Source organism: Poecile atricapillus, chromosome 2 (assembly GCF_030490865.1).
Source record: "Poecile atricapillus isolate bPoeAtr1 chromosome 2, bPoeAtr1.hap1, whole genome shotgun sequence".
NCBI classification, from domain to species: domain Eukaryota; kingdom Metazoa; phylum Chordata; class Aves; order Passeriformes; family Paridae; genus Poecile; species Poecile atricapillus.
Genome location: NC_081250.1, coordinates 70,251,668 through 70,266,283, shown reverse-complemented (window position 1 = coordinate 70,266,283; position 14,616 = coordinate 70,251,668). Strand labels below are relative to the sequence as shown.

Genomic DNA, 14,616 nt, shown 5'->3' with positions numbered 1-14,616 from the left:
CATTTGATTACATGTATTTTTGCCTTAAATTATCTGTTTCAATTTAATTGAAAAAGCCGCAAATGACGATTTTATAGTTGGATTATGCAGGATGCTTAATGTTTAAAGAATTTAAATTCTCTTTAAAAATACCTTCTTTTAGCTACCTGCCACCTTCTGCTATAACTGTTTTAATGTTCTTTTTGATGTAATGATGGAACTTGAAGGAAAAGTTGGGTAGTGCATCTGTCGTATTTATCCTAATCAAATTCTGAAAAGCTAACCTAAGAATTAGACTATCTTCAACAAGGTATAACTTTGAGTCCTGTCCAAAAACAACCTTATAATGAGACTTGCACAGAGAAGTGCTGTAAAAATATACCTAAATATCACTAATTTGAGAAAGATGTGTAACAGTTTCAGATCACAATGGAAAGTGATTGCCAGTCTGTTCTGAGACAACAAGAATGGTAGTATTTAAGATCTTACACTATCAGTGTGTTAGGATGAGAGTTAAGCATAATTTTTTGATGACTCCCTTAAACGTCTTTGTTCTTCAAGCATCCATCATGTTGAAATTGGTTGCAAAATCTTAAGCTGAAAATTACATACTATGCATCTTCATTTCGGAGAAACTGAGTTTGCAGAGGTTGACAATCTCTCAGTAGTAGTTGTTCTTTAGCAGAGATTCAGAAACCATTTTTCCTATGCTTTTAAGCATCTTAAGGTCAGTAGCAGCCTGCCTGATCCAGCAGTAAGTGTTCTGGTGAAATATTGTAGTTGACATTTCTGAATTTTATTTTTTTTTGTGTATTGGTGCAGCTTCAATTGCTCTTCAATGTCTGTAATTTACGTTTCAGTGGAAGGTAAAAAAGAAGGAAAGGCATGGTATTGAGTAGGGTGGCTGAGGGGATAATTTTAGTTGGTTCTGAAAAAAAGCAGTTCAACTGTGTAAAATCAATAATGCATCATACAGGAAAATTGCCTCAAAGCAATTCGTAGTTATCAAAATTCTTGTAACAACATATAAATTTAATTTTGTTTTCATCTCAGACGTTTAGGTTATGTTAACTTCCTGAAAACATGTATGTCAATATTTAGGTTTGTATATGAATGCACTCATAAATAAAGGGGATGTGGAATGATCAGCAACAAAATGCTAAAAAACAATTTTTTTTAAAAAAAAAAGCCCATTGTTTGGGATGCAGTCTATGATAATGCTTCTTGCAAATGAGCAGCCTGGGTTCATAAAAGTTGATCTACATTGGAATCTTCTTTCTCAGTTGTCATTTCACCACTTAAAATACATTAACAAGCAAAAAAATCACAAAAGTTAAATCAGCCACCTTCTATTTGTTAACAGATGTACTATAGAAAAATTCCTTTGGCTAAAATGCAGTTAGAGAGAAGCAGTTTTTTAAAATTTTTGTAATAACTACTCAGTGCCATACTCATTTTTCATGCTTTCTACGATGTAAAAGTCAATGTTTTTGGGGTTTTTTTTGTCAGGAAATAAGAATTACCGTGTTTGTATGTACAACTTCCATACTCTGCAGTATATAGTCCTTTAATGAGTTTGGCCCAGAGTAAACTTTTTGCTTAATATCTTATTGCTCTTGTTCTTAATCAACATTTTTATTCAATCACTTATATCTTTCATCTTGCCCATTATTCCACTGTTAGCCTTTAACTTTCTTTTGTTTTATGCAGATTTAGCAAAATTAGGATAGTAGTGGTCTCTTGAGTATGCACCACTAAATGGTTATACTGAGAAACTGTATTTATAGAGAGTTCAACATGTTAAGAATAGAGTTTTGCTTTTATTTGTTTGTAAAGTTGAAGTAAAGATAATGTTAAATCTTCAGGCTCTGAATTGATGCCATTCTGAACTCCACTAGATCTCTACTGTAGATTGAAAGTAATCACATTAATGTGCAGTAACTGCACATAAATATCACCAAGGCACTGTAATTCTCTGGCGTGTCTCTTAAAACACAGTTGAGTATCTTACTATAATTTTTCATCTCAATCTTATGCTTTAAAAGCCATAAAATATTGGCTTTGCTAAAGAAATTTAAAAGACTGTGTCAGATCTTGGTAGTATGCTTAATTGTTTGTTTCCAGGGGTTGTGTCAAGCAGATTTCATTCTGGTTGGATGTGGATAAAGGTGCATAAATCTGAGTTGCTGGGCATGAAAATTGTCAGTTGTCAATATCTTCTAGATGACCACTTTAATTTCACATTATAGGGGAGAATAAAGACATCTAAATGAACAACTACAATACTTTGTTACTACTGTGTAAAACTTAGATTGCAGTGGACTTCTATGGATTATGTTTCCGAAAAACAGCGGTAGTGTTGACCACAGCCTGTTTGCTGGTGCTTTTCTGGTATACATGCAGTGTTGGTTTTGATTTGCAGGGCTGTTTTGTTCAGGGGGTGAGGGTGCTCCAGAAACATGAGATAGAACCAGTTTTTAAGTCCTTTAGTTCCCTTCTCCTCAATATGAGGGCCTAGTGCAGTTTCATTAGAGTAAAATAGTTCAGTCTCAGAGTATCCTTTTCATATCTAGTCTGAAAGCCTATGTCTTTCAATACTTTGTCCATAAAGCTTACATAGTTCATGGATGCAAGGAGTTGAATTTGGTGTTTATGAATTGAATTGCCAGCTTTTGTTGTATCACAAACTTTGGTATGTGTGTTTTCAAATAAACAGTAGATACAGACAAAGAAGTACCAAGTTTTTTCACACCCACACCTTACCATTGATTCTTACATAAAAGCATCCCTTTGGGACTTCTGAGAGGCTTACTTTGGATCCTGGAATAATAGTCTCACTCCATGAGAGGTAATTAGAGCTGTGATTTTAATATTAGTAAGAATAGTAGCACAAAGTTTTGAGTCATGTGTTAATCCTATGATTAAATATTTATTTTTCCATTTTCAAACTAAAAGGATGAATTTGGAACTTCAAATACTTTCTTGCCCAAGAATGTCCCTATCAGTAGTTTGTTGGTACCTGCAGCTATTTCAAGTGCAGACAATAAGATTATTTTATTTTGTTTTATTTACTTGTTGTCAGAAGCTAAGTTACAGAATAATTTTAACATAGCTTTGGTTCACAGTTTAAGCACTGGCTATTAAAGAAGAATAAAAGGCACACATAAACAAAATCGGTCCTGTCATCCTGGTTTATATACTGTCGCCTGCAATATTAATACATTAATATTTGGAGTAACAAAAAATATTATTATTTGAACCTACTGAAGTAACCAGTCTTGACACTTAACATTAGTTAAATTTCTTCTTTGAGATAACTATTTTGCTTATGAATACTCCAATAAGAAAACAGTAGTTAGTGAGAGCAACTAACATGTAGAAGACTTGTTGGAATGTTTAGCAAAACACTGTTACAGTGATGGAAACAACACTGACAGAAAATGCCCTGCTACCTTCTAAGATGCTCGCCATATAATGCATTTTTAAAAAGCCCAAAGTTTAATATTTTGTTGTAATACTTTTAATATGTAGGAGGAACTGTCTTGCATATTGTTTAGGTGATACTAATTACTATTAAAAAGCCATGTTCTTTTGACCATTATGAAGAGAGAGGTACTCCGTATGTCCATGTAAATGTTGTCTTTATTGATAACTCAAATAGTGAATCCCTTTCAAAGATAATGGAACAAGTTGTTGTAAGTTAGGAAAAACCTGTCTAGAGATACTGTGGTGAGAAAAATGTGAGTTTTTCTTTGGAGAGACCTACATGGAGAGTTAGACAAAAGTAGAGCAGAGGGAAGGTAGGCTGTTTCAGTTCTCCTGTGCAGTGTGTTAGGTCAGCCTCACAGCATTGTCTATCAGTCACCTGTATGTAGCTTCTCTCACAGTAAAACCAATATAACTTCTTTCTCTCCATTCTGCATCTGGGTAGCTCACAGGTATAAACTGCCTCAGATATGAGCTTGACTTTTTAATAGTAGAAGTTGGACCTATGACACATAATGTTTTATTGCATCAAGTGGCAAGTGCTGACAATGTTATGTTGTCAGTCTGCTTGGAATCTAATGGGAAAAGTGTCAAAGCTCTGGAAGTTACTCTTCCTGCTGTGGTCTTGAGAGTCACTAGTCACTCCTGTTAACTAACACAGACATGAACTATCAAAAGTTATGTTCTGAACTAAAAGGCGAAAGAGAAAAGAATGACTTGAGGACGAGCAGGATGTTTAGGAAGGATCCCAAATTATATAGAGGGAGAGTTGTTGGGGGTTTTTTTGAAACTTCAGTTCTTGCTTTATAGCTGTCAGCACAAGTGGTATTCCTTCCCAAGGAATTCAGAGTGTTTCAAATAGCACTGGAAGTCCACTCCGTGATTATTAATAATTATGCAGAATCTCCATAACCATGTTTTTCATTTTCTCTTGAATCTAAACAGCCAAACACTAATCTTACCATGTCTTACTGAAAAATTACTACTTTCTAAAGCTTCTCTGCTGGTTTCAAGAATGAAAAATATGAGATTTGTAAAACTAACGTACATCAAAGACATAACCCTTAGCAACAGGAAGAAATGAGCTCAAACCTACCTATAGGTTGGTTTTTGTTCTTAATGCTCCTGAATGTCCTGAGAAGAATCTTCCCCTTGTAATTCTTTGGGTGACTTGACCCATTTTGTTCCTCTCTAGAGGAGATCTGTTCTTCTGATCCCACAGTCCCCTTTGTTTCAAGTTTTACCTTCCTTTCCCTGAGGGCTATAGGGAGCACAGAAAACACTGTTCAAGACTTCTCACTGTTTCTCCACTCCCCTTAATAGAAGGAACTGTAGAAGCCCTGATGCAGCGATGCAGAGAACACTCTCTTCTCCTATAGTATGCATGAGAGAATGTGACCAATGGACAAGAAAATACAGCTAGTTCGATCAGCTGTAATAACCAGCTTTCTGCAAGGTAAAGAACCAGCCTTGTATCTGCCCCATGTCAATGCTGTTAGGTTACTCATTAGCCTTTCAGACACAAGGCAATAATTTCTAGGTGAATTATTCTCAGGTGTTTTCCTTTCATTCAGACTCAGCTGAAAAAAGACAATGTTAACTTCCTTAAATTCCATAAGAAGCTTAAAAAAAGCCCACCTCATGGTACTGTTTTAAAATCTAGCAGTAGTTCTGATTAAGCAGTTGAGATTTTTGAGTAGGTACTCAAACATACTAAGGAAGTGACATCAATGTGTTGGTTTCAACAGATGAAACAAAAATCCCATAAATGTCTCATTTCATGGAGTATGTTCTTTGTAGAGTTTTTCATAGGAGTATTTAAGAATACTTGCAAGAGCAGCTGAATAATGTGAATTTAGGGTAGATTTCAGAAAGTTAGATTTTTCTGAAGTGACAGAAAAAAAATAAAAAAATAAAAGTTTATTTAGCTTTAAGTCTTTTAATGCGCTTTATTCTTTATGGTAGTAATTTTGTTCTAGATCTACAAATTGCAACCAGATTTCCTATTTAAAATATTTTAGCTTAATGTATAGTAGTGATATTTAGAGTGGTGTTGAGGCAGGTATTATTTTAGTAATATTCTTTCAAGTCTTTTTTAATTAAAGCAGTGCTTGCAGGAGAGAAAATTCTATATAGTACAAAAAAAAAAAGTTAAATAGGTTAAACCTCCCCCCCCACCTTCACAGAACTTTAAATGGGTAAAAATCTTAAGTAACCAAAAATAATAAGATCTAACATGCAGATTCTAGAGGGAAAGAAGCTCTTAGCTGAAGAAAGTTATTTAGTTCTTCATGCAATTTAATGTGTAACATTTCTTTAATGCAGTACTTTATTTTGTTATTTTGTGTTGTGCTACTCTTGTTTAAAAACAACCCTCTGTTACTCTTAAAAGTATTTAAGAAATGTAAATATTCAAATTAATTTTTCTCCTTATTTTTAATTTTTTTTTAAGTGGTAGGTAGGATATTTCCATGTTGTCTACTGTGTCATAAATTCCCTAAACAGTATCATAATTTAATTAAATATTGACAATATATCTTCCAGAATCACAGAATGTTTACAGTTTAGGTTGTATCTTGGGCATCTTTGGAAACAGAATATAGCACACCAAGTAGAATTATTGTAAAATGAAAAAAAAAAAAATCAGCTTGTCAGGAATTGACTAGTTTAGACACTGCTCTAAAATGGAATCTTGTTCTGTGTTTAATATAAATATAGCTCCTGCTGCTTAGGTTGAGCAGTGAGAATGTTATCAGTGGTGTTTCCACAGGTTCACAAGAACATCATGATTAGATCTCTTTGAATATCTGCAAGAAATTTGCAACTCCCTGCAAAGTCATTCTAAACAACCACAGATTTTTACAGGGTTTTGTATCATTTCTCCTACTAACATTAGATGTGTTTCTCACTGTCACCTGCTTATTTGTCACATCTTAATAATTCACAAAAAGTCTTTCTGCTGAAAATGCCTCCAAAGTACACAGCAGGTGTGCAAGGTAATCTCCAGATTACTTGCCCATGTTTTTTTTCCCAGACACTGATGTTTTTCTTGTTCTTTCTTTCCTGACCTCCCAGTGTGATGTTTCTGTCCCTAAGATATTGAATCACCTAAAAACCATCTGACTTCCAAATTCAATTGGAGTAAAAGCTCACATCAACAAGGTCAAGAGGTGGGACTTCCAGACAATGTTTTAGAAACATTTGTTTCTTCTGGGAATGAATACCATGACCTTTGTAGGCTTATTTAGAAAGGAGGAGGTCTTCTATGAAAATCCTTATGTTTTCTCTCTGTGTTAAACACAGAATTTTCTTTGTGATTTGTTCCTTTAAGGGATTTTAATTACTCCAAAAAGGAAATTCTTAAAAAACGTTTCAGAGAGTGCTTTTGTATGGGGAAAAAAAAAATAAAAATCATGTAACTTTTACCAAAACCATATAATTGTCAGTCAATACAAAATGTGTCTGCAGTCACCTTTACCAATGTATGTTTCTCAGTGTTTATTTTTTCAAACTTGTGCACAAATCTGTGTGAATGCTTAACTGGAAATTTTAATCTTTAACTCCATGACATTTTTTCATAGCAGCTTTATTCCACAGATGTCTGTGGAGCTTCAGTTCAGTAGGTAGTGAATAAAATTGAAACCTCTAATTCTGGTTACAGGTGACCTGCATATGTTAACTGTAATCTTTGTAGAGCTTTTCATTCTATGTGCTGGTTCTCCCCTGATTTTTCCTAGCAGGAAAATTGTGACTTTTGTAGGCCTTCACTTTCTTCAGGTCACTTAATAAGACATCATGACTCCAAAGTATCTTCTCTAACTTTTTTGATGTTATGTGATGTTAGATTTATCTTCTTAGTTTCTTTTGTTGTTAATGAATGTGTGCCCAAAGCAATTTTACTTTCTTTGTTTTTCCCCTATGCACAATATTTTAGGAGTTGATCCCACTCATACTGTGTACAGCCTGCCTCCATCCTGAACCCAAAGAGAGAGATCAGCTTCTGCACATACTGTTCAATTTGATCAAACGACCAGATGATGAGCAAAGGTATGTTTGTGCTTGTGTGGTATGGGACAAGCAGGAACTTTTTTCTCTCTCCAAGCAGTAGAACAAAAATAAATTGGTTATTATTGGGTGGTATTAAAGAAATTTAGTTTAAGCTGGTATTTTGCATATATAGGGTTGACAAATTTATGCTAAGTTCACAACTTTGCATTTCCATGACCTGTACTTCTTAGTTACTGAAATGTAAGAATGTGCTTGTAAGCGGCAGTGTAACATTTCAGCTCCTTATTTTGTTTAAAGATGAACTTAAACTGTTTTGTTAAAATGATCTTTAACATTATAATTCTTAGCACTGCTTGATGTGGAAATCAAAACAGCTTTTTTTTTAAAATGTGTCTTAGTGATCGACATGTTTGTTCTGGTAACTACCACATTTCTTTGGGGAAAATAGTGCTTTCTACGTATGGCTCATTACTATGGTAGCAATAAAAAATTCAGAAGAATGTAGCAGTGATCTAGGTCTCACAAGTATTTGTTTCATTTTGGTTAAGCTTCTGAAACAAATTACATCTTTCGTTCTATAAATTTAGTTCTTCCCTAGTACTCAGGAAATCTGACCTTGTACTGATCTTGACGAGAATATCCTTAAGGTTGAAAGACAGTACCCAAGCTGGTATGTTTCCTTCTCTTAACTGTGGAACAACTTTTCATGTTTGATCTGTAGCTCTTCCATTATTTTCGTTAGACATGTTTTGGATATCATCTGTATCTATTGTTGCTCTAGGCTGTCTTCAGACAAAATAGGCTTTATGAAATAGGTGGAAAGCATTTCCTTTGGAGGCTCTCCAAAACTGAAGTGTTCAGGCATCTTTTTAAACCGTTCCCATGGTAAAATTTAGAGATTAGATATAATTGAAAGCCATGGCTTTGGAGACAAAAAAAAAAAGCTTCAATAAACAAAAGCAACTTGTAACATAGTGGCACCATGCAGATTGATATTACAAAAAGATGCAGTCCTGGCTCTACTTCAGAGTCATTAGAAATCTGCTTCTGAAATGTTTTGAATGTCTCCTGTGGCTTGAGAAGCTAAAATAATTTGTGGTTGAAGGGGAAGGAAATTACATGTTGCTTGAAGTCTCTTGTGTTTAATTTGCAACAGGATTGGTGGCCTATCAAGTTGACTTTTCATATTCCGCTATAGGTGCATCAAGTGTCTTTTCCAACAGTTAAGAAAGGGAAAAAAAGCATTTTTTCCCTGAGTTTGTTCAATTTTTGTAGTGAATTAGAGATTTATATATAAAAATAACTTGTTTTCATGAGAAATATGGGAAAAATAGTCTCCCATAAACTCTAGGACAAAGCATGCATATTCATAATATACATTAGCACACATAGAAATAATAATTGCTTTTAAAGTGCCATAACCTGATGAAGTTGAGCAAAGACATTCAGGTTTAGTCACCAGAATGATAATGTTAATTGTCTCCTGTTATTTGTTTACCTTCTGCTGTACTGTACAGGCCTAGTAAATTATACCTTGATGTAGCAGCTGATTAGTTTACATTTTTAATTTGCTAAATGCAAGAGGCTGAAATATGACATTGCATTTCTAAGAATGAACCCATTAAAAGAAGTATTTTGTCAATATCTGAAGTATGTTAATAATTATGCTGAAAGTCTGGATTATAACTCGTGCCCATGGGAGATACTTTTTGGTGCTTGGCATATTTCTGTAGTCTTGTACACTAACATATTTTACAAGCCCTCTTTTATCCTCATGGCTTTGGTCATTAATGTTCCATCCAACTTTTAAAAATGCCTATCAAATTCTCCTCTGCAAAGGAACAAAAATGTTTTCACATAAACTCCTTTTTTGTACACTTTATGTTAGTTTTGGAGGCTAGGAGATTAATGTTTGACTCTAATAGGACAAGATTAAAACGTTGCTTCAATCGCCTCTTATTGAGATCCTAACAACTTCCCTTTCCCCAAAATGCTAACAGTTATCATATGCTGTTTAAATGGTTGCAGTAAAATATTTAAAACCTTATTTTAAAATATTTTTAAAATATCTTCAAATTCTCATTTTTTTAGGCAGGGCAGAAGGAAATCTTACTTAATTTTGGGATTTCATGAACCTTTAAAAAATACTTGATTTAAGAAAAAATACTTTGTTTTATCTCATTTCTAAAGCAGAAAATTTCAAGTGATTACTGTGTTCTGCTATTTTCTAATATCTTGAAAATGTATGTTCTGTTGCCCAGATCTGTGATTAGGTGCAGTGTATAGAACTAAAGACAGTATCTCAAGTGCCTGTTTGCTGTAGAACTTAGAATTACTACAGGCTTTTGTCTCCATATTGCTATCAGTTGTGATTTCTTGAGTCCTACCTAATCATTTTTGTTTTCTCCCTACTTTTTACCTTGAACAAAGGCTTAGTTCTCCGAATGTGGTAGGAAGGTAAAAACCCAAAACCACACAACACAAAACAAAAGAGCTTGCTCTGACTGTTGGCGTAAAGAATACTGGGATTTAAAAAAGAAAACTTTTTTTAGGAGAAAGATCCTATCAAAAGTTGTTAAAGTGAATGAGTCTTTTTTTGACGGAGTATGTTCTCTGAGGGGTTAAAAGATAACCCACAGGATCTCTGCCTTTCAACATTAAGGGGATGCTATTGATACAGAAAATGTTTAGGAGTCTAGACATGACACAAAAATGGTAACAAATTAATTCTGGCTTACATTTCACAGAGTAATAATAATAAACTCTGAATAGTGTTCTATTCTTACTGAGAAGGCAGTAAAATTGAGTCTCATGTCCACACATTATCATTTGAAACTGGGTATTTGAGAGTTTCTGTAGGCACTAAAGGTAAATAGAATTGGTGAATTTCATGCAAAGTTGGTATTATTCCAATCCTATCAACAGGAAAAATAGAAGTAAAAATATCTTAGCAAGCTAGACAGTCACTAAATGAAATATCACAAATGACAGTTTAGTACAGTCTTACTGAAATTTTAAATATACCTCTGTGCCTATGAAATTGATGGGAAAAATGGCAATTTCTTGCAAATTTAGTGAAAGGTAAAAAATATAAGAATATGAATACAAATAACAGGTGATCATAGATACTACTGGTTGATTACTTGCTTTCATTTTTTAGTGGCTTTTAGAAGATTTCTCACAAGAGTGAAGTCCAGTATTTTGTGAGAGATGAAAATAACTTGCATGTTCGGATGTTGCAAAACTGTCATAAAAGAAATAAGCTGCTTGCTCTGAAGAAAGTTCATTAAATTTCACAAATGCTTCTAAATAAAACCAATTCACTTCAGTAAAATACTGATGGTATGGTAGTATTAGGTAATTTAGATTCTGTTACTGCATGATTGTATTCAGTACTAAGAATGAAATCAGAGATTTAGTTGGAGACTCCCAATCTCAGACTTTAGAAAATCACAAATACACAAATTCTCAGACTGGTTCATGGAGTTGAGGATCTGCAAGATTTTGGAAAAGGCATTTTGAATATAAAACAAGGTAAAATCATAGAATAGTTTCAGTTTGAAGGTCATGTAAGCAAATCCCCACCACGCAATGAGCAGGGATGTTAATGGCTTTCAGTTTAATATTTAGTCTTTAGGTCAGTGTGGATGGTATGAAATCTTGACTGCAGACAACTACCTATTGCCTGTCAGCATGTGCTTTTCCTAACTTAAAGAATATGTTACATATTATAAAACTTTATAAACAGTTTAAAGCTTTTAATTTATACTTCCAGACAGATGATACTGACTGGGTGTGTGGCATTTGCCCGACATGTTGGACCAACACGTGTAGAAGCTGAACTTTTACCGCAGTGTTGGGAGCAGGTAACTGATTATTGTTTGCTTTACACTCCAGAATTAGTTAAAAGTTCATAAATTTGAGTTTTATTTGTTCAAGGGGGAGGTTTTGAGTTTGGTTTTCAAAAATATATTGGGATGTTCTCTGTTCTCATCGTATTTTTTTTAATCTAAAATATATTATTTATTCTGAGTATTAAAAACACCTCAGAAACAGAAAGCTTATTAAACACTATCTGGAGATTTTAGTTACCTGCTTGTACCTGAATAAGCTTTTTATACTGAAGTGTAGATAAGCACATGTTCATCATTAGTGTTGTGTAACATATTGCTAGGTAGGTACCTTTATAATTTTTACTGTACCTTCCAGCCTGCTGGAAATCCATTTTTATTCAAAGTTTTTATTTGCTGATTTTATTTATGTTGTATTAAGTCTGTGGAGCAGTGTCCACACTGTCACCTTTTTACAGTTACTCCAAATTAATAAAAGTAACTGACCAACCAACTGACCAACCAAAATGAAATGTTTTTACTGTTTCACATGGGGCATAGAAGCAGAACTTGAGTCCAGGTGAAAATATGTTGTATTTTCCTCCCACAGTGAAGGAAAGGGAATTCATCATTGCCTGAAAAGACAATGAATAACTAAGCCATGACAGAGTGAGAATGCCTGCATTGATGGCAGAATCTTTCTGGTCTGGTAGTTTTCTACTGTTCCTTCATAACACAGCAATCTGTGTTTCACAATAAAGTCTAAGCTTTAATAGCCTTAATGCTTTCTGACAGTAGAAGTATGAATTATATGCAGCGTTTGTGCTTGTTGTGAATGGCTGATGTATCTGTTGATTAAGTGAAGGTCTCATGACAGTAGTAGTTTGAAAGGAGCCATACAAAGAATTCTGTATTTTTGCCTAATTTTGTAAGTAACATTTTGTTTTCTTAGTCCTCATGAAATTTAAACTGTGCTTGAAAAAAACTATCTCACCTCAGCAAGAGCACATCTTTCTTATCCACTTCTTGCTAATTGGTGATGCAAAAGAGAAATGAGTCCAACTGTACAAGTACAGCGTATCAGACTGCCAAGTCCTATATCATAGTGCACTTAATGCAGTTTGCCAAACTTCGTTTGCAGTACTGGAACCAGGTCATCATTTTCTTCAGCAAAATACCAGCTGAATCTTATTATCACAAGTTTGAGTTTGTAGAAGGAACTCTAGTATAGACATAATTTTCTACTTTTTGCAGTAGATGTATAAATCATGAAAAGGATTCATGCTTTTGGTCTCCAACCAAAATCTATTTACAGATGCAAAGGATTGGGCCCTCAGGAAATTAGTGCTTTTCATTGATATCTTGTGGAGCTCAGAGTTATCAGGCTACCTGCTCTTTTGCAGGTAAAATTTGGTAACTGTCTCAGTTCAGTTGGAGGCTCTGTTAATGCTAAAAAGGTCACTCAAAACTAGTGACCAGTTATTTGCTTCCAAAATTGGAATACTTACCCACTCCACTGCACCACTTTCCCTTGTCCCTGTTGGACATTGACCCTCAGATCCGCCCTTTTTGCCCCTCATTTAACCCTGTGCCTGTAGCCCAGTCTTTGCTTCTCCTCCCTGCACCTATTCGAAGCTGTTTTCAATAAACCAGTTGTTGGATTGCCAGATGAGAACCCATCCCTTTGTCTTAAATCATCAACTTTTTCTGCGGTGTGCTCTGGGCTCAGAGACGCAGGTCACTCTCTGGGATCTCGTTGCGGCACACGCCATAACACTGGGATGGAGCATCCACAGCTTCTCTGGGCATCTTGTTCCAGTGCCTCACCACCTTCACAACCTAGTAGGTTTTAAAGCAGTGTCTTACTTGTCCATAATATTTTTCATCTATGAAATCTCCATACTTCCAAAAATTATTACAGGTGCTCTATGGATGAATGAAAGCAAAATAATGAGAGAAGCACTCAAAGAACATTCTCCTATACTTGAGACTTCAGTTTAGTCCTGAAGCTTATGATTTGTTCATTTAAGTCTCTTTGAAATCATCTTTTCTACACTTGATTCTTGAGAGTTCTCAGTAATTTCATACGAGAGCCGTCAGAGTCAGGCATCACTGTTGATTGAATGTGCTGAGCCAGTCATCTCAGAATGTTGTCTGGTTGGTTGTTATTTTTTTCTATGTAAATACGTGCTGGCTATTTCCAGCCACCCTCTTGTCCTTCAGATGTTTGGAAATGCTTTGTAAGACTGATTGCTCCAACACCTTCCCAAGAGCTGGTGTGATGCAGACTGGCCCATGTTTTACTGGGTTCTTTGTCTTGCCCTTCCTGAGGGTAGCAGTGACATTTGCTTTCTTCCAGTCCTCAGGAATTTCTCTCATGGCCACAACATTTTGTTAATTGTCAAGAGTGTTCTTGGAATGACATCAGCTACATCCCTGGGTACTCATGAGTACATCCCCATCAGGGCCCACAGACCACTCTATGTCAAATTTCATGTTTCCTGGCCTGCTAGTTTTCTGCCAGAAGTCCTCCTTGTGCCAGAATTTGGCATGGATTTTAGGGACCTCAGACTACTGACGGCAAGTCTTTCAAGACAGAGACAAAGAAGGTAGTGAGTACTTTGGTCTTTTTTCATGGTGAAATGTCTGTCTCACCAAGGCTATACACTGCATAGCAAGAAAGAAACAGTTGTACCAAATGCTGCGTATCCTATTTTATTTGACAGCATAAAAAAATTCACATTTTACTCTCAGCATTTTACCATAGATTTTTTTATTCACAAAGTATATTGAAACACTTGATTGTTTCACTGTAAAACCATTATGTGGGTTGCTAAATCTGGCTCCACCAGAATGCAAACTTGATTCTGAAGTGTCAATTTTAAATACTAAATTCATGAGGCAGAATTTTCAAGCAACTTTTGAGTAGAAAGGGGAAATACACAGGATCAAGAGGTTCTTGGTAATATTAATTGTTTTTAGCAGTGTGACATATTTATGCTGGACTTGAGAGCAGAACTTTAAGAGTATGCAAATGCACTTAGGCTTCTACAGGTGTCTTCTTTTGACTCTGATTGCTCAGCAAGACCTGGGCAGCTCTGCTACACTGCTTGGCTCAGAGCACTAGAGGGCACTTGTGTAGCTCTTAGAGTAACAGTGCTCATGCAAGGCTTCATAAGACAAAATATTTCATTTCATGCCAGTTCAGGAATTACGCAGATTCTTTAGAGTACAGCAGCCAATACACTGATTTCCTTTTTATTGCATATACTTACATGCTTCTCATATACATATGTGCTTCTCTGACTCTTTC

General features: G+C 35.1%; 1 protein-coding gene across 6 annotated transcripts in view; it reads left to right on the top strand.

Annotated features, from left to right (window-relative positions):
* The window catches only part of RELCH (RAB11 binding and LisH domain, coiled-coil and HEAT repeat containing), a 76,952-nt gene that overhangs the window by 35,447 nt on the left and 26,889 nt on the right, over positions 1–14,616 (top strand). For 5 of the 6 annotated variants that reach the window (XM_058831848.1, XM_058831847.1, XM_058831849.1 and 2 more), the window contains 2 exons: positions 7,400–7,512; positions 11,249–11,339. In XM_058831848.1, coding sequence (XP_058687831.1) covers positions 7,400–7,512; positions 11,249–11,339 — 204 coding nt within the window. Of the gene's footprint in view, positions 1–4,800; positions 4,922–7,399; positions 7,513–11,248; positions 11,340–14,616 lie in introns of those variants that run through there. The other variant, XM_058831852.1, reaches the window with a different exon arrangement.